Source organism: Meleagris gallopavo, chromosome 17 (genome assembly GCF_000146605.3).
Source record: "Meleagris gallopavo isolate NT-WF06-2002-E0010 breed Aviagen turkey brand Nicholas breeding stock chromosome 17, Turkey_5.1, whole genome shotgun sequence".
Taxonomy (NCBI): Eukaryota; Metazoa; Chordata; class Aves; order Galliformes; family Phasianidae; genus Meleagris; species Meleagris gallopavo.
Window position 1 is genome coordinate 9165732 of NC_015027.2, and position 25704 is coordinate 9191435.

General features: G+C 53.3%; 1 protein-coding gene across 2 annotated transcripts; it reads left to right on the forward strand.

Annotated features, from left to right (window-relative positions):
- Nucleotides 1–4788: 4788 nt before the first annotated feature.
- Nucleotides 4789–25291, forward strand: SGSM1 (small G protein signaling modulator 1). 2 transcript variants are annotated; one of them, XM_031555998.1, is made up of 24 exons: nt 4789–5210; nt 9368–9530; nt 10188–10340; nt 10853–10920; nt 11187–11332; nt 11735–11866; nt 12355–12479; nt 13731–13798; nt 14216–14379; nt 14788–14917; nt 15888–16067; nt 16819–16957; nt 17450–17514; nt 17869–18014; nt 18306–18434; nt 18569–18751; nt 19880–19951; nt 20200–20781; nt 20971–21095; nt 22167–22249; nt 22432–22541; nt 22791–22887; nt 23240–23407; nt 23845–25291. In XM_031555998.1, exons 1-24 carry the CDS (start codon nt 5147–5149, stop codon nt 23931–23933), a joined length of 3381 nt encoding a protein of 1126 aa, XP_031411858.1. In that variant the 5' UTR covers nt 4789–5146; the 3' UTR covers nt 23934–25291. The 2 variants fall into 2 exon arrangements, with proteins under 2 accessions (XP_031411858.1, XP_031411859.1); XM_031555999.1 differs by lacking the exon at nt 15888–16067 and having other exon boundaries at nt 4791–5210.
- Nucleotides 25292–25704: the final 413 nt, after the last annotated feature.

The following is a 25704-nucleotide window of genomic DNA, read 5'->3' on the forward strand; positions in this document are numbered from 1 at the left end:
GGGCGGCCGTTCCCCGAGCGGGACGCGTTGCGGAGACCCGGTGTGCCACGGAGAACCGAGAGCATCCCTGGCCGCGGGCTGAGCCTGCAGGCCGGCTGTGCTGGGCGCTGGGTGCGTGCGGTGTTCTGTTCGTGAGCATCTCCGTGTATCCACGGTGGGTTCGGGGAAGCGGTGCCCCTCCTGGGAGCGAGCGGGGGAGCTGACAGCGCTGCGTTTGTTCATCCAGACCCCTTCCCCACCTTTAATCCCGCGCCGGGCGTGGTGGCGAGCAATACTACTCGTTGCCTTGACGACAGCTATTAAACCAGCGAAAGGCTGTGACATTTCTTTAGCATCGTGGATGAAGCCGACATCTCGTTATTGCCGTCTGCCTGCGGCTCCTCCCGAGGCTGCAGGTGGGGATGGGGCTGCTGGGTGCACGGCTGGAGGAGGAGGACGGAGCTTCTTTCTGCAGCCTGCTGGGCCTCAGTGGGCACTGCTGCTCACCAGGAGCATCTTCTATGCTGGCAGCCGGTGCTGGGCTTCTCTCTGTGTGCGCTCTCTCTCTCTCTCTCCAGGGTCCCTATGTTTGAGGAAAGCGCCTAAAGGAGGAGTGCTGAGGGCTGTGATGTGCCCTTCTGGTAGCACAGGAGAGCTGTCTGCTGGTTCTTAATGGATCAGCTGTGCTGCATGAGGGGTTGGTGAATGCAGGTGGAGGTGAAGGAGTGAGGTAGGGCATGGGAAGAGCCTTTCTGCCCTGCTGAAATGCCACCGGTCCGTGTGTCACTGTGTGACATAACTACATCAGCAGGTGCCTCATAGCTGCCCTATAGGGAGGGCAGTGCTGATGCAGAACAGAGGTTTTCATAAAATCATAGAATGGCTTAAGTTGGAGGGGACCATAAAGGTCAAGCAGTTCCAACCCCATTGCCATGGGCTGGGTGCTCCTCACCATCTCAGGCTGCCTTTAATACTCCAGGGATGGGGTGCCCACAGCCTCTCCCCGTAGGCAGTCTCACTGCTCTGGGCTCAGCTGCTGCTTTGCCACGCAGGCAGCTGTGTTTGCCCCAGGGTTTCTCCCAGCACTGTGCTGCTGCCCTTGGCCCTGCAGGCAGGGCTGTTTGCATGCAGACACACAGGTGCAGGGGTTCCATGTCAGACCCGTGCTCTGCATTCTTTGCTCTGTTAGGATTTAAAGGAAAAAAAAAAAAAAAAAGGAAAATGTGATACTGTAGGTTATGTATGGAATTATTTAGTGACATCCCTGCAACTTGGAGTGATGGGGTGTTCTGTTGCTCATTATCTGCTCGTTAAGCCCATTTTACACACACTTTTGCTGTTTTATTTTCTTCCCTTTTTTAGACTGACTTCAGGCTGAGCTGGGAGCCTGCACAGCCTTTGGAGCAGTGCTAGGAAGTGCCAACTGCAGAAATCCTCATTTTCTTTTCCCACCCCTTGCATTCTCACCTCTCACAGAACTCCATATTCCATCCCATCACACCAAGCCTGCTTTGCGTGCCCTCAGCTGTGGCGTTTTGGAATCTGATGGTGTTCCCATGTGTCAGTGAGCTCCACTGGGACTGGGGAAGCCACGCCACATCTGTAGCCCTGGGGCAATAGCGGAAGGAATAATAACATTGTGCAGGCAGTGCCTGATGAGAGGAGATAGGTAAACAGTAGATGGAACTGTCCTTAGCATTACAGTGAGCAAATGGACTCCAGCATTTGGTTGTTGCCATGGTTAATGCATTTTTATTTTGAAGAAGTCCTGCTCTGCAGTAGGTTTGTGGATTGGAATGAGTTGGGCTGTCACTGTCAATTTTGTGTGTGTGTGTGTGTGTGTGTGCCCATATGGTTATAATAAATCAAACTGATCTTGAAAGCTGCAAAATTGACTGTCTGTCAGCAGGCTGTAGGGGAGAAGTGGCAGAATGGTTTTCAGAGGAATTCTGTTTCCTGTTATGCAGGAAAAGTAACATAAATCTTCTCTGGTTTTCTCTTGGAGCCTTTATCAGACGGACTCCGACCCCAAAATATCCCGGATTGAATTTTTGACTGAAAATGTGCTTATTGCAACTCACTGGAAGGGATGCGTGTGGTCACTGAGACCAGCTCCAGTTGTCAATTGACTTTCAGCCTGCTTGCCGGCTCTTGTCCCATAGCCTTCCATCTATATGGGATGTACTGGTTCCTTCATAGCTGGGATGGGTGCTGCTGTAGCTGCTCTCTCGTTCTGCTGCAGACATAACTACATCAATTCCACCCTCAGGTCAGCTCCTGCTGTGCAGCAGTGCTGTCTGCTTTGTGGCCAAGCACAGCAGCCCCTGAGAGCGGTGCTCCTGCAGGGTGGGTTCCTCCTTTGGGAGCACAGCCATGCGTGCACGTCTCAAATAGCCACGGGGTCCATGCCAGCTCCTTCATCCAGGTGCACAACAGAAAGTTGTGAATTAATTCCAGGTTATTAAGATTTGAAGAATGGATGGCACTCGCTGTCAGCGTCCTCAAGGCCAAATTGAAGAAGCGAGGCTTTGTGTGGCTTAGACAGAAGGAAGATGCAGATGATAAGCTGTGGGTCTGTAATAAAAGAGGGGCTCTCCAGCAGCACGGTCAGCCTGTTTGAAACATCCCTGTATCAGAAGTAAACAGGAGGCTTTAATGCCTCATTTCTCAATTGCCTGCATTGATCTCTTCTGAAAAGAGCATTACTGACTGCTGGGGGCCATTTTCTCTCCTTTTGAAGATAAAGGCACTGGTGTCTCATCCTCCAGCTGCTCTGGTTGGATTTCCTGCCCGGCACAAGGCAGCTCTGCTCCTCAATTCCTTGTCTTCCCCAGCGCTCAGGGAGATGAGATCAGTTTCTTCCTCCTCCAGCTGCCAGGTCTCCATTCTAATGCCACCACACACCTTGAGCACGTGGCACTGCTCCATAGCAGCTCAGGGCACGCGTGCTTTGTGCAGAGCTGAGCACCAGGGCAAGCCTTCAGGATCAGGCACTGAGAACAGAGACACAGCTGAAGTTCCTCCCCAAGCGTTGCGGTGTTGGCTGAGCGCGTGACAGCAGTGCCAACAGATGGCATGGAGGTTTGCATTTGACAAACACCACAGGAATAGCTCCAGCTATAGCGTGAGCTTATGAGATCTTAAATTAGCGTGGCGTGTATGGATTTGTGACTTAAACTTGATGCCTCCGAAGAAAGTCTGCTGCAAAACGCTGTCTGCAAATACAGACCTGTGGGAACGCTCCGTGCTTTAACACTGTGTCTGTTTCAGTAAGTGATCCCTTAGCACTGTGTAATACCTGAGAAGTGGCCGTGCTGCAGGGACAAACCCTGCATGAGGTATGGGGGACTGCTGCAGAGCTTAAGCAGAGCTTATTCTTGGAATGGGACCTTGATTGAGTGAAGCAGTTAAAGGAATGGTGAGGTTACACCAAAGGGTCCCCGCGTGGATGTGTTGCAGCAAAGCTGATGGGTAGATGGGCTTTTTCAGTGCTAGAATTAACTTCCAAGCACGTCATCAGAGCAGCAATGAGCATGAGAAGGTGGCAGCTCGTGAGAAATCGGCAAAGCAAACATGCAAAAAACAAACAGAGTGTAGAGCCCCGTGCTCACAGCTGGGAGCAGCATTCTGCTCCCATGGAGCATCCACAGCGTTCCTCTGGGCTGTGCCCACAGCTGCCCCAGACATCCCCCTGTGGGCAGAGGGGATTGTTTTGTTTGAATGCGCTGTGCTCTCGCTCCCAGGGTTTATTCCTCATACGTAGCTCACACGTAGCCCTTTGCACTGGCCAAGTGTCCTTGTTGCAGTGCCCTTCCCACTTCTCTTCCTTTAAATACCTCTGATTTATGTGGCTCAGTGCGATAACCTCAGTCAATACAACGTTGTGGGTTCTTCATCTTTTTTTTTTTTTCCCTGCAGTGGGTAATTTTCCACTGCGCTGCATCTCCTGGCAGGGCTTGTTTGTGGGTTGCTGCACTGAGCTGGGTGCCCATCCAGACTGAGGGCCCCTTGTGCCACACAGCAGTGCTGAGCTGATGGCCCCTGCCCTGCAAGCACTGTGATGGGATGAGTGATGCAACCCAGCAGTGGGATGGCAGCTGCCAAATATTTGGATATGCAGCTTCAATCTGAGCCCGGCGGCTTGTTTTAAGTTTGTGATTTGGTTATGTTCTGTGTGCGTTGATTCCCAAGTGTTTCTCCCAGGTTGTGCTGTTTTGGGGTTTAAAATACGGATCCTTCATTTGTGCTTTTGGATGATTCAGTGAGAGACGGTTCCCCTGATAGCTCCCCATTACAATACTGCAGAAGAAATTTCAGATCTGGAGCACTTCCCTGCTCTATCTGGGGGCTTTGGGGTGTCTCTGGCCTGCCCGTGCCCCCAGCAGATGGTGACCAAGAGGGTCGGTTGCAGCTTTTGGGTGCAGCTTTTGGTCACAGTGAGACTTTTTTCTTAAGCCATTTTCATAAAAGAGCTTCCTTTATTGGCCTGCCAGCTGTGCATAACTGGCCTCGATTTTATCCTCCTAAGGAGCTTTAATTCCCCCAACGAGGCCATTAGAGGCTTTTCAGGTGCAAGGTTTGCTTGGCTAGCTCTTGACCTGCCCTTTTTCCTCGTTCTTTTGCCTTTAGAGAGAACATCTCAGTACTCTTAGCTGCTCACACACCCACATCTCTGCCCTGTGAGCGCTTTGCCCTACATTTGCTGAAACCAAAGAGTGCAAAGCAGAGTGCCTGGGAGCAGACCTTCAAGATCACCCAGTTCCAACCCCCTGCCATGGGCTGGGTGCCCCCCACCAGATCAGGCTGCCCAGGGCTGCATCCATGGCCTTGGGCACCTCTAGGGATGGGGCACCCACATTTATTTTCTTCCCATAATTGTGTTCCTGGTGTACAACATACGTGACAGTTTCCTTCTGATTAAGTCAGCTGAAATGAGTGCCTGGGATGTGTCGAGAGCAACGCCTGGAGGGCAGCATGATTGCATGGCCATGCGGAGGAGTTCCTGGTCACAGCTGGTGCTGGCTGATAGCCGACCTTGGCACTGCTGGGGACCCCGTGTCCCACACAGGCCATCTTGTGCCCACTCCACCCCAGGTCCTGCTCTGATCTGGGGGTGAAGCTCCACAACCCCTCTAACTGCCCGTTTGCTCAACAGGTGAAGCAGATCATGGAGGAGGCGGTGACGAGGAAGTTTGTGCATGAGGATAGCAGCCACATCATCTCCTTCTGCGGTGAGTGCCTGGGGGAGGCATTGCAGTCAAAATGAGGTTGTTCTTGCTGTTCTGAGCCTTCTGTGCAGCTCTGGCCACCATGCACACTGTACACCCATCTGCTCCTTGGAGGCGGTCAGTGCTGGATGGGGTGGGTGAATGTCATAGCTGTGCAGAACCCAATTAGCATCAGCCCGTTGATAACAAGGGAGCGTTGCATGCTGTCAGATCGATGTGTTTGTTGTGGTGTGGGGAGCCCTGAGTCTGGAGCTGGCTGCTCAGCGCTGCCTGGATGAGGACATCGCTCAGCTTTGTGGTGCGGGTGGGATGGAGCCGGGCGAGGGGCTGTGGGCAGACAGACAGCATTCGTCAGACATGTGCTGTGCGTGTGCCCAGCCCTGTCCGTGTCCAGTGTTTACCCACTCACCCAGAGCTTGAGTGTGCTTTGGCAAGGTGCCTGGTGCCTCCACCTGCCTCCGCCTGCTGCCAGTGGCTGCTGCTATGGGGAAAAAGCAGTGACCTCTATGGAAGAAGAGCGAGACCCCTGCTGCCTTCCCACCTGGCAGTTGGCTTGCACAACGGTGCTTTTATAGAATCAGAACCGCTTGAGTTGGGAGGGACCTTTAGAGGCCATCTGTTCCCGCTGCCTGCAGTGCTCAGGGACACCCACAGCTCCAGCAGTGCTCAAAGCCCCGTCCCCTGACCTTGGGTGTCTGCAGGGATGGGGCACCACCACCTCTCTGGGCACCCTGTGCAGTGCCTCACCGCCCACACTGTAAAGTTTTGTTTCTTATATTCCTTCTAAATCTCCCCAGGTGTTTTCTTTTCAATGCTTTTCAATTTCTTTATAGTCCCTTCTCTCAGCAGCGTTAGGTGTAATGCAGCAGCAGTTGGCGTTGCAATGGATGGTTCTGTCAGAGCTGCTGCCCTGCTTAAAGGGAGCTTACAAGCTCCTTCTCCCTTCTGGGATACCAACTTTTTACAGGGTCTGATATTGCCAGGACAAGGGGGATAGTGTGAAATTAGAAGAGAGAAGATGTAGGTTTGGCATTATGATGACATTCTTTACTCAGAGGGCAGTGAGGCTCTGGCACAGGCTGCACAAAGTGCTGTGGGTGCCCCATCCCTGAAGATGCCCTAGGCCATGGGTGGGCTCTGGGCAGCCAGCACACAACAGGGCTTGTAGCTGGGGAGGCTCTAAGGTCCTTTCCAACCCAAGTGATTCTATGGGAGAGCTGCTGCCAAGCATTGGTGCAGAACCCAGCAGTGCCCTCAGCATTGCAAGGTTCTTTAAAGCAAAAAGAGTGAAGCCCAGGCTTCCCAAGAGCGAGCAACTCCCCTTAGCTGCGTCTCGGCCTTGGAGCTTTCCCACATAAGGGGCCATCCTGTGCCCACTGAGTGTGCTGTGACTGTCACTGCTCTTCAGGGACACTCACTGAGCCATGCTGAGCTGTGCTCTGGCACAGCCCATGCTGGGCCGTGTGGCTGCTGCTGAGCAAAACGCTGCCGGCAGCGTGCAGAGGGGGAGCAGCCCTCCTCCATGCACAAACTGCTGAAGGGCAGCTTGCTAATTTGGAGCCCGGGAAGTAAATGACAGAAGTGATGACAGCTTTGGAAGGAGTTGCTCCAGTAACTCGTTTAGCACCATCACCACTGAATGAGTCCAGAGCATCAGTGGGCACACACACAAAGCAGAAAGAGAAGCGGGCTGGAAAGTCTCCTTTTCTATTTTGGAGAGCAGAGGCTGCCTTCTTCCTTTTGTCCCAGGCCCTTGGGTGGAATACAGCAGGTGATAGGCGGGGGGGTCTGTGTGCCTTTGTGCTCTGCCGACTGAAAGGCATCGAAAGAGCAGAACAGGCTTCAAGGTGTGACTCATTCTCTGTGTTCTGTGCAGCACGAGGCTCCGCAGCCTGCAATTATTTATAGCCGCCTGCAGCACGGAGTTGAGGCACCCAGGCACCAGGACTGGTTGGTTCCTTCTGGTTCTTCTTGATGCCACCGTGCTGCCACTGGGTGGTGGAAGGACCAGGAGCCAGGCTGTGCTGCTCTCTAAATTGGATGCTTTGCTGCAGCTCTCGGTGAGCTGAGGGAGCTTATAAATAACCTCCTCTGCTGACAAGCAGAGCGTGCTCGAGCCTGGCTCTGGCTGAGCAGAGCTGCCCTTTCCTCTGGGAGAGCTGCCTTCCTCGCAGGGCCCTCCTCATCCTCCCAGAGCCAACGTACCGCGAAGCCCTTCTGATGAGAGCAGTGGGCAGGCAGCAAAGGGCAGCTGCCCTCACTGGAAGCAGACAAACGCGAGCTGGCACCTGTCATGTTCACGCTGCCCTGGGAGCTGATGGGGGCCGGCGGCGGGGCTGGGGGCTGCCCGTCCCATGGGGCACATTACGTGCATCAGTGCTGAGCTCACCTCTGTGCTCAGCCACCGAGTGGGTTGGAAGTGTGCTCTGACAGCTCTGCAGTCTTTGGGTGCAGCCAGAGCGCCCGTGCCATTCTCTGTTGTAGCTTATGCCCTTAGGGGTGGGCAGTGCGAATGTGAGCGGTGGGGGCAGAAGGAAATAATGAACCGGGCTCCAAAAAATCACAAGGTTAGAAAAGAAAACGCCGTTACTCTTGGGCTTAATGTGGGAAAATTGCATTTAGTTTGTGTGCTCAAGCTTCTGAGCCCTGGGGAGAGCACAGGGAGAGCTTCCCCTACGTAGTCTGCACTCTGTCAGCAGGAGCAGTGTTTGCAGAGGTTCTGGGTATGGCACTGAGGATGGATGCTGAGTGCTCTGTGCTGCTGTAGTACTCCAGGTGCTCTGTGTGCTGCTCCCTAGCTGGCAGCAGCGTGTGCTGCACTGGCTATGATGCGAGCAAAGCAATCTGCTGGCTTTCCTGTGCAAGCACAATTGCTCTAACTTGCTTGCTGGAAACTCAGAGCAGAACTGTCTGTGCCAAGCAGGGGCAGCCCAGAGGTTAGGCTCAATGTTCACAGGGCTTTTCTGCTTGTGGTTCTGCTTCCAGCTGGCTCCCAACCCACTTGGCAGAGCTGGGTGCCCGCTGCTCCACCCTGCACAAGGCTGGGACCTGCCTGCACTTTGGGGAGATGCCCCCTGGGCACTGCGCAGTGCCTGGGTGTGGGCTCAGGCAGGGAGGGCTGTTTGTGTCTGCACTTATGTTTCAGCCACGTAGTGCAGAATAAATGATGGATGTGGGATGGAATGATTTGGGTGCTTGTCAGGAGGGAGGAGTTGCCTTGCCATTGGCGGTTGGCTCTGCAAACAGTGCTCTGGGACAGGTGGGAAGATCTATCCATGCTGTTTGCAGTCTGACTAGGCTTCAGGAGGGTCTGTGCAGGGCTTTATTTAAACACGGGGCACCCATGCAACTGCTTCCAGAGGCTGCTTTGGGTGAACAGGGCTTGGCTTTCCAAGCGAGAGGTGCATCAGCTGCGGGGAGGCTAGGCATGTTGGCTCTGCAGCATGAAGCAGGGTGCTGACATGTCAGGGAGCTGCTTGGCACAGCCACATCCATCACCCGTGGGGCCAGGAGATTTCTGCAGTGCTTTGATCTGATGGAATAAGTCTGTGTCTGACTCCAGACATCCATCCTGAGCCCTCCCAGGGGGCTCTGGCAGGCATGCTGCCAGTGCTGTTGTGTCCATATGCATCCTTCTGTGCAGCTGCTGCCGGGCTCCTGGGCAGCAGAGCTGGGTGCCCCAACCCCACTGCTTGCAAGGGAGAGGTGAGCTGCATTCAGCAGGGCCCTGCAAAGTGCCCAGGAGGTGATGCACGGGGGTTTACAGAGACCCTGGATCCTGGACTGCAGCAGGCACTTGCATCTTGGCATACCTGCAGTTCATGTTTACTTGTGTCAGACTGTTCCTTTTGCCCAAATTAGCTGAACCAACCTCTTTTTTTTTTTTTTTTCTAAATCTAAAATAATCTCTGTACAGTCAGCAGAACTGATAGGCAGAAAGATAGACCATATGAACTGCATGCTGCTTTGGGTAAATAACATCTGGGTACCTTAACCTTCCGTCTGCTGAGACAGGAACAGAATACAACATTGGTTCCCTCTTGGGAAATGTCTCTGCTGTGCAGTGAAGTTATGGATGCAGCAGAGGACAGGCAGTGGTGATGTGGGAGCAGCACAGCTGTGAGCTCTGCTGCTTCACTAATGAGTTTGCTCTGTTGCAGCTGCTGTGGAAGCGTGTGTCCTGTATGGGCTGAAGCGCAGGGCAGCAGGATTCCTGCGCAGCAACAAAATAGCAGCTCTGTTCATGAAGGTGGGCAAGAGCTTTCCTCCTGCTGAGGAGCTTTGCAAGAAGGTGCAAGACCTGGAGCAGCTCATTGAGAACGCGTAAGGCAACAGCACGGCTGCTATCCCAGGGGCTGCCTGCATGTTGGCATGGGGGTGCTTAGTTTGAGCACAGCTGTGGATTGCAGTGTCCACCTTGAGTCTCCATAGGAGGAGTTGCTCTTGCAGTGGAGCAGAGTCCTTCCCTGGGCTTTTAATATCTTGAGTGAACTGGTTGGTTCTCTGGGAAGTGGTGAGTTGTGGTTCTTCCTTTCTCTGCCCTTTGTGTCATGTTGTAAGGACAGTTACACACATCAGCTCCTGAACTGTCAGGGTTTATGGACCAGTGCATTAAGCCAACCGGAACCAAATCTGGTTTGCTTTACTGTACAGGGCCATAACCTGCAGTAATTCAACCTCTGTTTAAGTGTGGCTTACTCATCCTTGGACGGGACCCAGGGAGATGGATGGAGCAGCCACCTGGGGGCAGGAATCTTTCAGCTGTCCTGAGATAAGCTGCTTTGCTTATGAACTGCTGTCCTTGGGCACCAGTGGGAAGCAGTGGGACTCTGCTAGGGCAGAGACTTGTCCTAGGGCACCTTTAGAGCTGGAAACAGATTTAGGGAAGACAGTTTTCAGATACAGCCGTGGGCCTTCTGGGATAGGGGATGGGACAGATGAAAGGAGCAGTCTCTGATGTGTTGCCTTCTGCCTCCACAGACGAAATCAAGTCCAGAGCATCCCAGAGAATGTGCGCAAGATGCCAAAGCTGCCCAACCTGTCTCCTCAGGCCATCAAGCACCTCTGGATCCGCACAGCCCTCTTTGACAAAGTCTTGGATAAAATCGTGCATTACTTAGTAGAGAACAGCAGGTGAGTGCTGGCACCAGCCAACGTTTTACCCTTCCAGCTTGTTCCAGTCATGCTGGAGGTGCTTGCTGGTTGAGATGCGTCCAGGTGGGCTGGAGAAGTCACTCTGTGCCAGTTGTGTCACTCTGTTCCCAGCATGGGGACTCCAGCTGCTGCTGCTGCTGGCCAGCCCTGTGTGCTCCCTAAAAAGGACAGGCCATGCTTGCTCTGCTGATGTTGTGGACCACGTTGTCCTTGTCTTCTGGGAGCAATGTGCTGAGGTGTCCTGTCCTGGTGAAGTGGAAGGTTTTGTTAGTGCACAGTGATGCTTGCATTGTGCTGCAGGAGGGCATCCATCCCCCAGCAATTTCTTAGCTAGTCGGAACAGCCTGTAACAGGCTCCTTACCCTCTCACCATCAGGGAGGGAGACAGACAGAGGAGGGCATTACAGTGCTTTCAAGCCTCAGTCTCTGTCGTTCAGCTCTTCCAGGGGGCTGAAATGCTACAGCATGCCACTCTTCTTCATTTCTTCTAGTAAATACTATGAGAAAGAAGCTCTCCTGATGGATCCTGTGGATGGACCGATTCTTGCATCTTTGTTGGGTAACACTTCCCTCTTACCCTACTCAGTAGCTTACTTCCCAAACCTGAGTTGTTGGTTCTGTGATCCCAATTCAATGAATTTTTTTGTAAGAACTTCAAAAAACTTACTAGCTCTGGATGGGCAGAACCACTTCTGAGTTCTTTGCTGCTCTTACATGGTGCAGCAATGTGTGCGGAGCCCCGTGCTCACCCTACTTGGGGATGCTGGGCTCCGGTGACCTGAGCAGTGGAATAACTTCCTCATGTCTGTGTTTTTCTTTGTGCAGTGGGGCCCTGTGCCCTGGAGTACACCAAGATGAAGACAGCTGACCACTTCTGGACAGACCCTTCTGCTGATGAGTTGGTGCAGCGGCACCGCATCCACAGCTCACACTGCCGCCAGGACTCACCCACCAAGCGCCCGGCGCTCTGTGTGAGTGGGAGTGGGGCAGCCCCACAGCTCCACTCTGATAATACAGGGTGGAAACGTGGAGATAATTCACATCTTCACGCCAGGAGTTCTGTCAGTGTGGGCTGTGGAGATTGTGGGTGTGCCGGGCCAATGTGGCGTTGTTGGGTCTCTTTGGGAGCAGCGTGGATGAGCTGTGAGAGAAGGCAGCTGAGGTCTGCTTGGTTTATTGCATACAGAGGACACTCCTGGGGCTTCTGTGAGTAGAGTGCTTGGCCAGAGCCAGGAATCCTCTTGGAGGATGCACAGGGAGAGAGATCTATCAGGGAGTTTCATGAGTGAGGAGGGAATGAGCTTTCAAGAAAAGCTGTTAGAAAGGAGGAGGTGTCCACGCTCACCTCCTGTTTGTTGGTGGATCTCTTCCAGATTCAGAAGAGGCATTCGAGTGGCAGTATGGATGACCGGCCATCGCTGTCTGCCAGGGACTACGTGGAGTCACTGCACCAGAACTCTCGAGCCACGCTCCTCTATGGCAAAAACAACGTCCTGGTGCAGCCAGTGAGTGCTGAGTGGGGCACACACTGCTCTCCTGCCCCACCACGTGGCTCTGCCCATGTTGCTCTGTGATGGGGAAGGGGACAGACTCATTTCTTCTCTGGGAAGACAGCGATTGAAATGTCTTAGTTGAGGTCCTGGTGATACAGATCCTTCCAACCAAATGGAAGAGTTCTGTGTAGAAGCAGGCTTCTTTCCCTGCCCTGTAAAAAACCCTCTTTCCTGTCCCTTTTTGCTTACTGTATTTCAAGAAATGAAGTTAAAACTGCTTAGGCAAGGCCGTCAGGTTTGCCCCAGCTGGGTTCTCAGCCCTTTTCCAAGGTGTCCTGCTGGCTGCTAGGTTTTGTAGGCCCTCTGTGGGCTCCTTGCTGTTGGTGAGCAGACTGTGCTCCAGGTGTGGGGCAGCCCTGGAAGGCATGAGCTGGTGTTGCTTGTTTCTGGTGCCATCCAGGCTGCTCTCAACTCTCTCTCTCTGCATTTCCCTTCTCAAGCGAGATGATATGGAGGCCATCCCAGGCTATTTGTCCCTTCACCAGACTGCTGACATCATGGCACTGAAGTGGACTCCCAACCAGCTGATGAATGGCTCCGTGGGGGATCTGGACTACGAGAAGAGGTGACTTGACTTCTCAGTGTGCTCAAATGGGGCAGAAGGGCCAAAGGTTCCCATGGGTTTTGTGTTGGTGGGAGATGCTGTGGATGTAGCCCTTCTCTGCTGGAAGTGTTCAGCGAAGTAACTGGAGAGGGTTCTAAAAGGTGCCCAGCGGTGTGATTTATCATTCTCCTCTGTTGCTGGTTAAACTGGGAAAGTGAGAAGCTCCTAAATAAGGAAGGGTATCTGCAGACATGATCAGTTCCTGAATAGTAATACCTTGGTAACAGAGTGGGTTCCATTTTGTAGTGCTGTCTCAGCTGATCCTCTGTGCAGGTGTTCCAAATCCTCTGATTTAACAGAGCCCTTGGGGTTCATTCCTCCAGCTGAGGACTACTCAGGAGACATCAGCTGAGCAGCATATTGCCATGCCCTTTGCCTGAAGTTGCATTATGGGCTGCTGGCATTTCTCCTGATAGCTGCAGTCTTTTAACTTAACTGCTGAGTCATGGCAGGTCCCAGTTTGCCTCTAAGGAAAAAAAAAACCAAACCAACAAAACAAAGCAAATCCTCCAGGAAAGCTGCAGCATTTAGAACATCCTTCCTTTGGCCTGGGGTAAAGATCTTCAACAAAACTTGCTGACAGTTTTGTTTATTTTCAATTCTAGCATTCTGGGTTTTGTTTATCTCTGTTCTTTTCATCTTTTCTTTCTTCTTGGCACCTGGGCCATTTCCTTATACCTGGTACCTTCCCTCTAAAGTGCTATTTTCATCTCAACGCTACTTTTCTGGGTTTTTGACTTGGGTATGAGCCTAAACTCTAAGACTTCCCAGTGTCAGACGTGGCCAAGGAGGAGAGGAGTTGGATGGCAAAGTAGGAACCTACAAGAAGTGACTCTTACCTTCCATGTGTTTTATGAGCCGTATTATAACACCTTCATTTGAAGCACTATTTTGGTAAAGTGACAGATGAACCAAATCTATTTTCAGCTTTGAAATAGCACAGATTGCTGGGTTTTACTTGACTCCCTTGAGTACAGGAGCCCAGGCTTGAGCTGGATTTGCCCTCACTGAGCAGCAGGGGCAGTAACTGGTTCTGGAAGGAAGCTGCCTCTTACTCCGTGCCTGGTGGCACTTACACTGCTGCTGGGACTCATCTTGTCTGTAGCTTCCCCCAGTGTCAGGATAGCTGGAGGCAGGATTTGGAGCTGCAGTGAAGAGAAGCAGAGCCTGATGCATGCCTGAACTAAAGCTTGCTCTCTTTCTCTGTTCCAGTGTGTACTGGGACTATGCCATGACTATTCGCCTGGAGGAGATCGTCTATTTGCACTGCCACCAGCAAGGTAAGGCCAGAGCAGGGGCTGCTGGGGGCTGTTATCGCCTTGGCATTGGCACATTGGCCTGTATGGGGATGGAATGTTTTGATTCAGCTCCAGGGCAGATGTCAGGAGCTCTGGGTGGTCACTACTCTGTAAGTGCTTCTAGGAAATACTTTAAATCAGCTCCTGGCTGTGGTGCTTGGCTGGAGAGGACTCCCTGTAGAGCAGTGCTCTGTGGTTTCGAGGGTTTGATCTCCCAGGCAGCATTTCTCCAGGGCTTGCAATGCACCTAGGAAAGAATCCAAGCGAGGATTGAAAAATCTTTGTTTTGCATGCCAGAAAGACAATTCCCTGAGCTTTCTTGCCTGCTTCTGCATTTTTGGCTGGTCATGTTTCCCTCATTCATGCGTGCCTTCTCTCTGCTGTCCCTGTTGCTTATAGTAGACAGTGGTGGAACGGTTGTCTTGGTGAGCCAGGATGGGATCCAGAGGCCTCCGCTGCGGTTCCCCAGAGGAGGGCATTTGTTGCAGTTCCTGTCCTGCCTGGAGAACGGCCTCCTGCCCCATGGGCAGCTGGACCCACCCCTCTGGTCCCAGCGGGGAAAGGTAGGTGCACAGAGCTGGGCTGCTTCCTGAACCCATGCGTGGGGGTTTCCTGCTGGCGTGCCTTTTGGGATGTGTCTCAGAGCAGCTCTGCTGCCCGGTGTGACTGGAGGCTGCATTTCAAACAGCACCCCATCCACCCTCCTCAGTCAAACCAGAAAAAGTGGGATGCGATGGTCTGGTTCTCGTGGACCTTGCCATGCAGTGCACGTACTGTGTGCATAGAAGGGATGCATAGATATGTGTTCTCTGCGTAATCCAGACTTGATCCAGAGACTGCTGCAGCACAGAAAACTTGCAGACGTCACCCAGGCTGATAAAGTGCTCTGGCTGGGCAGGAGGTCAGCAGTGAGGCAGCATCACACTGCCCTGCATGGTGGGGCTTTGTGAAAAGCAGGTTTTGTTCTGTAGGGGAAGGTGTTTCCCAGGCTGAGGAAACGAAGTCCCCAGGGCTCCTCCGAGTCTGCGTCTGACAAGGAAGATGACGAAGCCACAGATTATGTTTTCAGAATAATCTACCCAGGGACACAGTCTGAATTCGGTGAGTGCGTTGGCAGGGAACATTTTGGGTGGGTTATTACCTGGTGTATGAGTGAGCAGGGACACGGTGCTGGTGCACATCACACCAGGGAGGAGTTCCAGAGGAACAGGCTTTGCTTGTAGCGTTTAATTAATCGTCATGTGTTTTTATACCTTCCACTTGCCATGGAAAGCTTAGTTTCTGCAGTCCTGCACGTTATTTCAGCAGCAGGCTTCCCTTTGGTCATGTTTTCTTCCTCCTTCCAGAAAATGGGTGTCTGAATGGGGTCATTTCTCATCATGACATGACCACAGGGCTGATTCTCCTCTTGCTCTCACTAGGCCAAGTGCTGGTGCAGAGGCAGCAGATCTCTGTGTGCTGCCAGGCTTGGCCCACCTGCCTTCACCTCCAAACAACCCCAGCAAGGAGGGGATGCTGCTGGAGTCACCAGACAAGAAACCTCTCTCTTGATGTCCAGCTGTGAAGGATCAGAACAGTGTGCTTGGCTGAAGTGCTGTGCATTTGTCTTCACTGTTCTGTAGCAGAACACCTTCATGGGTCTCTGGAAGCATCATAGATAGCTTTGTGAAGGGGAAAGACAAAAATGTAACAGAAAGCTATGAAATTTGATCAAAATCTCGTTCCATACTTTTGAGGCTAGAAGGGGGCAACCGTATCTCCTGCATCATCCCTGCAGATGATGAGCTTTCTCTGCCTTTGGCTGACTAACGCAACCCAGTGAGTCAGATAAAAATCAAATTGAGGTTAAAATAGCTGATAGCTGGAGCTTCCTTTTGATCTACCCCTTAAAATTCTGTGCTGGGGGCCAAATTTTCTGTTAAATGAGTTGTTGCTATCACCTCAGCTGGCGTCATCAGTCTGTGCACTTCCTACAGATTTTCCCAGAGGGAAGTGGAACTGCATCAGTTCTTTCTCCTCTGCAAATTCTTTCCTGGATTCATTTGTGCCCGTCCTGTCTCTGTGTCTCTAGTTACCATTAATGGTCATTGCCATCCATTCCTTGCGTCTGTGATCTCCATCACTGCTGGGAGAGGGAAGGTGGTGAGGACTCCAGCTGCAAGCAAGGCGGTGGTGATCCACAAATGGTCTCCAGTTCTCTCCACTGTGTCCCAACCCCCCCTGGCAGCTCGGGGAGCAGCTCAGCATCAGTGTAATGCAGCTGTCGTCATGTCTGTGCAACTGCTCGCTGTGTTGTCACTTGGCAATTCCTGCAGAGGTGTTCTGTGTCACTGACCCATCAGCTGCTCCTCAGTATGATGGAAAGGGAGAAGGCTTTAATAGGAATAGTTCAGCGTTTTTCTTACCCAGACTGAAGGGCAGGGGCTGCTCAAGCTCCCAGCTTGCAGAATTGAGGCCATTGCAATAGCACTTCTGAGTTTAAGCAGGAATTTAACAAATGACAACAAGAGCTGCTGAGTGCTCCTGCTGTTTCCCTCATCAAGATGTTTCTCTCCTGCCTTGTGATTTGGATGTTCCTGTCTTTCCCTGGAGCCTGGATGGGGTTCTGGTGTTGTAGAGATGAAGGCTTTTCCCTTCCAGTGATCCACTGCTCCTGGGGCAGTGGTAGTTTTCAATCATGTTTTTTCCATCTTTGTGACGGCCTGTTGTCCCTGGTCTCTCTATGATGAGGTTTCCTTTCTGCCTCAGTCAGCACTCGGTTTAAGATGAGCTCGCTGAAGGCGCTGCGTTAATTAGCAGGTGGTTCTATTGCTCTCTCTCATCAGTGCTCTTTGTTTCCTTCCCTTTCTCCTGAGCTCACCACTGCTGTGATCACCTGCTGCAGGCCTTGCCTGCTTGCTGGAGTCTCCTTGGGATGCAAATTGGGTGCTGCAGCTGCTGATCCTCTGCCAGCCCGACCTCAGGGCAGTGCCTGTGTCTGACTCCTCTCTCTGCCCTCACAGTGCCCCAGGACCTGATGGATACCCAGGGCCCTGGCCTCCCTCCCATATGGCAGCCCAGCACCCGCAAGTCCTCCTGCTCCTCCTGCTCACAGAGTGGTTCCTCTGACGGTGCGCCGGCCAACGGCTGCAGCCATGAGAGGTAGGAGGGCTGTGCTGCTCACTTTGGGAAATAGGAGGAAGTTTTTCACTCAGAGGGTGGTGAGGCACTGGAACAGGTTGCCCAGGGAAGTTGTGGATGTCCTATCCATGGAGGCATTCAAGGCCAGGCTGGATGTGGCTCTGGGCAGCCTGGGCTGCTGGTTGGCGACCTGCACACAGCAGGGGAGTTGGAACCAAATGAGCATTGTGGACCTTCTCAACCCAGGCCATTCTATGATTCTATGAAGTAGGGTTGGATACAGCAGGGCTTATAGCTGAGATTCAGTGGATAGCCAAACAAGAGCAGCTGTGCTGTAGGGGCTGTTCCAGCTGCTCTATGGCTGTGCCCTGGATGCAAGAATGTTGCTCCCACGCTGAGCAGAGCTCCTGAGGTGCATCAGTGAAGGCAAAGCTGGAACAGTCAGATCCGAGCAGGAGGGTGAGGGCATGGGAACATTTCCTCCCCTCACATCTGGCTTGTTTTTGTTGGCAGAGCTCCTCTGAAGCTCCTGTGTGACAATATGAAGTACCAGATCCTCTCCCGGGCTTTCTATGGCTGTGAGTACTTGTTGCATCTGTGGTGTCTTGGGACGTATGCTGGGCAAGGGACAAGGTTCTGGGCTCAGGGCAGAGTGGTGCTGAGGCAGCAGGATGGTGGGGACCAGGATCAGCCTGTTGCATGTATAGCACCATGTTCACATGCTCAGGATTGGGAGCAGACAGCTGAATTCTGGTCTGAAGATCAGCCTGCAATCCAGCAAGCATCAGGGCTGGTGGGAAAAGACAATGAGATACCAGCTTGTCCCAGCAGGCTTGAGAGGACCTCCTCCAAGGACTGATCAGAGCTGTCCCCAGCACTTCGCCCTTCATCCTTAGTTCCTCAGGGTCAGTTTTTGCTTCTGCCTGTTGCAGGGCTGGCCTACTGCAGACACCTCTCCACGGTGCGAACCCACCTCTCTGCACTGGTTAACCACAGCATCGTGTCTCCCGACGTGCCCTGCAGTGCTAGCTCAGGACTGACTGTGGACATATGGCAGAAATACCTGGAGGACAGCACGGTAGGGCCAGTGCTGTCAAAACACTCTCCTGGGGCACAGTGGCACGGTGGTACCCTTGGGTAGCTTTGGTGGGCTACTTGTGGTGAGCCAGTAGTTCCCAAAATACCCATCTGCAGGGGCTTCTGGCTGTGCTTGAGCCCAAGTGGGGATCTAAGAAGGCTCTTGCAGTGGATGAGCGTGTAGTGGTCAGCATCTTGGCAGTGTTCTGGGAGCTGGAGGTGGCCAGGTTGGGGCAGTGCTTGCATCCGCAGTCCTGCCTGTGTCTGTGCTGACGTGGAGTTCTTCACGCAGAGTTATGAGGACCAGGAGCTGCTGCGGCTGATCTACTACGGTGGGATCCAGCACGAGATCAGGAAGGCTGTCTGGCCCTTCCTTTTGGGCCATTATCAGTTTGGGATGACAGAAGCAGAAAGGAAGGAGGTTGGTATGAGCGTGCTGCCAGCTCTGCAGCCTGGTGCGTTGCATCGGTGTGCCTGTGGTGCTTCCCAGCTCCAAGCATCCACGTGCCTGCCAGAGCCCACACCATTCAGAGACCCTTTGTCCCACTGCTGCAGGCTGACGACCAGATCCGCACCTGCTACGAGCACACCATGGCAGAGTGGTTGGGCTGTGAGGCCATCGTCCGGCAGAGGGAGAAGGAGTCTCACGCAGCAGCTCTGGCCAAGTGCTCCTCTGGGGCCAGCTTGGATTCCCACATCCAGAGGATGATGCACAGGGACTCAACGATCAGCAATGAGGTGAGAGTACAGAGGCTCAGGTGGGCTGTCGGCATGCAGCAGGGCGCTGGGAGCTTGCAGCCAGTGGTCCCGGCAGAGGGCAGCAGCCCCAGTTCTGTGGAGCATCCCTTGGTGTTCCTGGGGTCTGTGTGCTGCCGGAGGAGGGCAGGGAGGGCTCTGTGCCAGGGGTGACGCAGAGGAGGAGTGGGCTGTGGGTTGGCACTGCTGCGGCTCTGTGAATCGTTCCCATCCTTGTAGCATCTCCGCCGTAGTGCTGGCTTTGTGCTCACTGCCTGCACGGGGAATGCTGTGTGCTGGGAGGGGAGCTGGCTGTTCATACATGCCAAACTTCACCCTTTTCCCATCTTAACCTGAAATTTCCTGTTATAAAACGCTCCCATGGTAATGGAGGAAAGCTGTCGCCCTTCCTCTCTCTGCCGGAGCCCCACAATGTTAGGGTGGGGACAGCTCCTGCTGCTGCTCTGAAAGCAGTGTGTTTTCTTAAAAACCCCATTGTTTCGGTGTGATGTCGTTGCCATGCTCTGTACACCCAGATCTGCGTGCAGCAGCTGTGGGCTCCAGCCTTCAGACGGAGACTCGGGGAACCTGTGGGGCAAAGCCCTGAGCTGCTCATTGCAGAGCCCAGCCTGTCCTTCTGTGCTTCAGCTGGGAGGCAGAGAATGGTGCTTTTGGCTTCTGGAGGTGCTGCCTTGATGGAGTCTGGCTTAAGACATCAATACTTGTCCTTTTCTTAAAGGAAAACAAACGTTAATATGCTTCGAGGGATTGCTTTATAGCCCGTGACTTCATCGTTTATGTAAACTGAGACGGGGTGAGTCGCTTTGCTGCCAAATTAGGACAGAGATTAGTAGAAATTTGCACTCTGAGGAGACAGCATGACCTCTGTGAAGGCCCAAAGAGAGCAGTTCTGTTCAGACCCAAACACACAGCACTTGAACCGCTGTGCTGGTTTGGTCGTTGGCTTGTGGAAGGCTGAGGCCAGGTTCAAACAGGAGAATTTATTGCGTGCGTTTTTACCTCCCTCTTTACATGTAGAAGTGCCCACCTCTGGCAGCGTGGTGCAAATGTGTCCCCTCCTCCCAGACCCACTGCCCTTTGCTATTTCAGTCCTTTCTCTCCCTCCTGCAGTCCTCGCAGAGCTGCAGCTCCGGCCGACAGAATCACGTCCGGCTGCAAAGCGACTCCAGCTCCAGCACGCAGGTGAGCAGCAGACCTCACACAGGAGGGCTTTTGGCTGCTCGGTGCGTTGGTAATGTTTAATCAGTTGGTTTAAATGACATTCTGCCCCATTGATTGCACTGGGTCAAGTGTAGTTCTTGGGAGTGGGGAGTTGGGGGTCTGGGTTGTGCAAAGGCAAGCACTGACCTGCCAAGGGCAAACAGGGAACCTGAGGGTGAGGACATCTCCAGGGTTGTCCCATCCCTATGCCCAGGAATTCCCTCGTGCAGGTGTTTGAGTCGGTTGATGAGGTGGAGCAGACGGAAGCAGACACTCAGCTCGAAGATGGCAAACAAAGCAAGATCCCCAATGGGACCGTCCCTAACGGCACGTGTTCCCCTGATTCGGGTCACCCCTCTTCCCAGAACTTCTCCATCACTTCGGGCTTCTCGGAGCGCAGCTTCAGCAATGAGGACAGCGCTCTGGAAACCACCAAGTCCTCAGCCAGCTCACAGGGGAGGGCGGGCGGCTCAGAGCCGACCCCGCAGGACCTGGATGGAGCCCTGCAGGAGGAAAAGCTGCAGGGCCAGGACAGCCTGGAAGGCGAATTTCCCACGGGTGGAGGCATGGACTTCATTTCTGTGGCTGGGAGCTCGGCAGCGGTCCTGCGTGGCTGTGATGCTGTGGCACTGACAGTGGTGGAGAGCTGGGCAGACAGCGAAGCTGAAAAGCAAAGCTTGGTGGAGAGTGAGGATAACCTCTCTGAGGAACCAGAGATGGAGAGCTTGTACCCGCAGCTGGACTCGCTGGCTGTGGCTGATCTGGCTAACAGCGAAGCGTCCCCCGTCTCCTCAACAGGTGTCACCTACTCTGTAAGTATTGGCCACTGCTGCCTTTCCTTGTGAGCCTCCACCATTTACCTGCGATTGCCCCGTGCTAATCCAGCAGCTGTGTGCACAGGGGCTGTCCAGCTTCTGCCCCGACCTGCCACGTTGTTCTTTTGCATTTACACCTGTCGTTTCTTCTTTGAAAACAAATCGATTTTGGCACTGTTTTGGCAGCCGGAGCTGCTGGACATGTACACGGTGAACCTGCATCGCATCGAGAAGGACGTGCAGCGGTGCGACCGCAACTACTGGTACTTCACCCCCACCAACCTGGAGAAGCTCCGCAACATCATGTGCAGGTGGGAGCGGGGTTGGGATGTGGGCCAGGCCGTGTGGGGTGCTGGGCAGGCTGTGAGCACAGCCTGGGCCAAACTGAGGGCTCCCTGGGGCTGCCCGTGTGCGTGAATGCAGCGCAGCCCGTCTGCTCTGGGGGATGAACCTGGAAAATTAAGCGTGAGGATCGGCTGGGCAAAACTCTGGTGCTAATGAGGAGTACCTGAAACAACGCAGTGGTTCGTGCCTACGCAAGGAGACAGGAGTACCTGGGTGTGTTTCTGATTCTCTTTGCTTTTCCCTGTGACTAAGAGGTTGCTGTGTGACATTCACCGACTCAGAGCAGCTCCAGCTCAGCTGCTGTGGCTGCTGCAGGGGCAGTGGAGGCTAAAACATCATTACTCATATTGTAAATATCAGGAGAAGCTGCTGTTTCATTGGAGCTGTCGCTTTATCTGGCAGCCAGAGCTGGAGATCTGTGCTGAGATGAGACCTGCGATGCAACAGGATTTGGAAGACTAGGGGGCAGGGTGGAAAGGATTGTTTCTCTGTGCCAGCAGTGGATCGGAATCCTTTCTGAACACATTTTGTCTTGCTACCAAATATGGGAAGATATCTCTGCAGGGCTGATTGCTTCCTGGGATGCTCAGCCCAGGGAAGCGGAGCAGGCGGTGTCCCCTTGGCGTTTCCCCAGACAAGGGGACAAATCAAGGGGCAGGGTGAGAATGGGAGATAACTGCACAAACTCTACCCTTTGCCCAGGCACTGCAGTGTGCTTTGCTTTCTGCTTTCACTTTTCCCTGCACCCATCCCCATGCAGCAGTCTTTGCATGGTGCTGATCTAGTGCTGTACCGTGCGTGACTTCCCTGAAAGTCACTGTGGGAACTTAATCATTTACAGGCCAGCTGCAAGGGAGCAGAGCACAGGTATAATGGAACAAACATGTCTGATATGTGCCAACTGCCCGTGCTCATGGGCTGGTGGCAGCTTGCAGAGCATGCCAGCATGTGAAGAACGAAGGCAGGTCACACGCCAGCAGGCAGTGGCACTGGTGTGTGGGGTAGGGGCTGATGCTGCCTTTCCTTCTCTTTCCCAGCTACATCTGGCAGCACATTGAGATTGGCTATGTGCAGGGGATGTGCGACCTGCTGGCTCCTCTCCTGGTCATCCTGGATGACGGTGAGTGGAGGGCTCTGCCCCCTCCCCAGCACTGTGGTGGGGGTGTGAGAGGGTCTGCTGGGTTACCCCTGCTGTGCCTTCCTGGCTCTGTGTGTGTGGAGTGGGAGCGATGCTCCTTTCCCTGCATGGGGCAGCTGTGGTGACATGCATGGGAACAGTGACCATCTCTCCTCCCTGTGCAGAGGCCCTGGCTTTCAGCTGTTTCACTGAGCTCATGAAAAGGATGAATCAGAATTTCCCCCACGGCGGAGCCATGGACACTCACTTTGCCAACATGAGATCCCTGATCCAGGTAGGGTGGCCCTGGCTTGGGTTCGACAGCCTCTTCTGTTCTTGGGATGGGGACTGAGAAAGGGCTGCTGTGGGGAGCAGGAGAGGAGCAGAGGGGCTGTAAGGAGAGCCTGGGAATAACCTGTGCCAGGGCTGCAAAGGAGGGTGAAGGTGTGAAACAGAGAGATGGGAGGAGAGCAATGGGAGCAGGGAGAGGATCACTGGTGTCTCTGGTGTGTACTGATGGATTTCCTTTGGCTTTTCTTGGCAGATTCTAGACTCTGAGCTCTTTGAGCTGATGCACCAGAATGGTGATTACACCCATTTCTACTTCTGCTACCGATGGTTTCTCCTGGACTTCAAGAGAGGTGTGTGCAGGGAAAGGGACAGCTGAGACCAGTGAAGGGGAGTTGAAAGCAGGGTTTGCCACGTGTTCCTGTTTTGCTTCTCTCTGCTAGGATTGTGGCTGACTTTTCTGTCTAGATCAGAACCTGTTGCTCCAGAGCTGCTGGTGAGCCTCCAGCAGATTTATGTCCTGCAGTCTATCCCACCTGCTGCAGGCCAGAATGTTTGTCTCTGCAGATGACTGACTTGTTCTTTGGAACAGGTTGTTGTGGCAAGAAACCACCAGCACATCTTCCCCAGTGAATGCTGCTGTGAGTCAGGCTGATGGAAGCCTGTGGCTGATGTGTGACTGTTGGGCTTTTCCTCTCCTAACAGAGCTGGTGTATGACGATGTGTTCGCCGTCTGGGAGACCATCTGGGCAGCTGCACACGTTTCCTCTGCACACTATGTGCTCTTCATAGCCCTGGCTTTGGTGGAAATGTACCGGGACATCATCTTGGAGAACAACATGGATTTTACAGACATCATCAAGTTTTTCAATGGTATGGTTTGTATTCTGTTGGGATGAATTTGTGGCAGTTGCTCAGAGGTAGACAGCATGTCTGGCTGACTGTAGACAGTCATGTCCTGACTGTGCTGGTAAATGTTGAAAAAGAACAGTGTATGTTGTGTGATGCTGATATTTGGAACGTGGTGGTAAAGGGATCTCTTGCTTCTGAGGAGTTCAGACAATGCCTGGGGAGCCGTCCTTGGCCACAGCCTGCATCACCTGTTGCTTGAAGGCAGCTGTGAGCATAGGTTGTGCTTCCTGCAGGCTCACAGTGAGGTGAGCTCCTTAACAATGGCCCTTCAGAGTCAGGAGTCCACGAGAGCTGATGCCTGGGGACTTGGCTGTGGGGCAGAAGAGGACCTGGGGATCCTCAAATTGCTGGGCACTTGGGTGTAGCCTCTATGTGGGTTCCTTCTGTCTGTGTTCCAGAAATGGCCGAGCGGCACAACACCAAGCAGATCTTGAAGCTGGCTCGAGACCTTGTGTACAAAGTGCAGACTCTGATCGAGAACAAGTGAAGGACCTGGGGAAGACAAGGCATCCAGACAGAGAGCTGGGACTCCCCTCCAATGCTTCCTCTCCCTTTTTCTCGACGTGCCACAGCTGTGGAAGTGAGGTAGTTGGACACACGCTGCTGTCTGAACTGGCAGTACCCATCGCCCTGCAAGTGCTGCGCTCAGTGTTAGTGCTGGGGGCTCCGGTTCAGATCTGCACAGCGTTCTCCAGTGACTTAACCAAAGATCTGTACAATTCTGTTGCATTGCTAAAGACTTGCTTTGGAGGTAGGGCCCGGCAGCTGCTTCCTGGCCCTGCTGCAGTGAAGGTGCAGCACTCGGTTACCACCCCAACTGCAGAAGCAGTTGCCAGCATCCCAGGTCAGCGCTGGGGGTCTGGGAGATCAGGGCTGCCAGACCTGCTGGGGGCCAACCCAGGCTCTGCAGCCTTTGTTTTGAGGAAATAAAGCTGCTTCCTTCCATGGCCATTACCCATGGTGTGGGGAATGCAGCCAGCCCTGCGAGCCCGGGCAAGACAGGGATGCTGCCAGCACTCAGTTTCTTACTAACATCTGAGGTTCTGCCAGTAGCAGAGAGGGACTTCGATCACAGAAATTCCTCTTCTTTTGATCTCGTCCCTTGATGCATAGCATCCCCTTTAGTATTTTTAGGGCTCTGTTCTCTCCCTTGGATTTTTACATTGTTTGTTACTACGGTATCTGAGCACACAAGAGTTTTGTCTGCAGATGGATTTTTGGAAGAGCTCCAAATTCAGCATTGGGTTTCTCTTTCAAAATTCAGCCTCTGTAATGCCTCTGAACACCGAGATCTGGTCCTGGCCTTGTCTGGGATCTCCAGGCACCAGGTTTTTGTACCTGCCTTATTCTAGCTGCTTGTGTTAGGGGTCTGCTCTCCTGCCCATCCTTCTGCAACCCACATTAGGGAGAGCTCCTTGAAAGGCAAGTGAGAGCTCCTGACCTAGTGGCTGTCCTGACTTTCCCTTCTGAAGGTGCCTGTGTCTTCCTCTGTTAGCTGGAAGAGTGGCTGCTTACAGCTGAACGGTGCAAATGGTCCCTCTGGTGCCTGCAGGTTTCTGTGTGCTTATGGGGCTGCTCAGAAAGCCCTCTGAGCCCATTGAAGGTCTCCAGTTAGGTCGTGGTGGGTGAAACCCAACATCTCTGAGTGGTCTTTGCTTTTGGAAGATGCACTGCAGCCACCTTTCCTGCAGTGGCTCTCCAGCATCGCAGCCCTGGAGCACGCTGCATGAAGTGCCTCTGTAGCACTGCCAGTATGGGGCTGAGCATCTGTGGTGTCGTGCAATGTCTGTGGTGTGGATTTGGATTCATTTCTCAACTCAGGTTAAAAAAAAATTAAAAAAAAAAGAGGAAAAAGAGAGGTGTTGGTGATGGGAAGGTCTGGCTCAGCCTGAGAAGGCTTTGCCATGGCCACGGAGGGCTGCCTGGAATGCAGGGGAGATGCTGGGCTGGAGCTCTCTGTAAGGGAGTTTCCCTCGAGTCTTGCTGCAGAAATACGTGTTCCCCTCCATGTGATGTGTGCGTTCTGCCTTCCGCCCCTCTGTGCAATAGGGCCCTGCTCTTCTGCTGATGCTGGAGTGCTGCTCGCCAGAAGGGAAAAAGGGCCCTTCCCTTCTGTGGGACGTCTGTCTGTGCCGACTGTGCTCCATAATGACTTATGGCTTGTGTTAGATGTTGCTTGCAGAAAAAGGACAGGCAGACAGCTGCAGAGAGAAAGCTTCAGGAAAGTTCTGCAGTGAAGGAGTTTGCAGCGTGAGCAA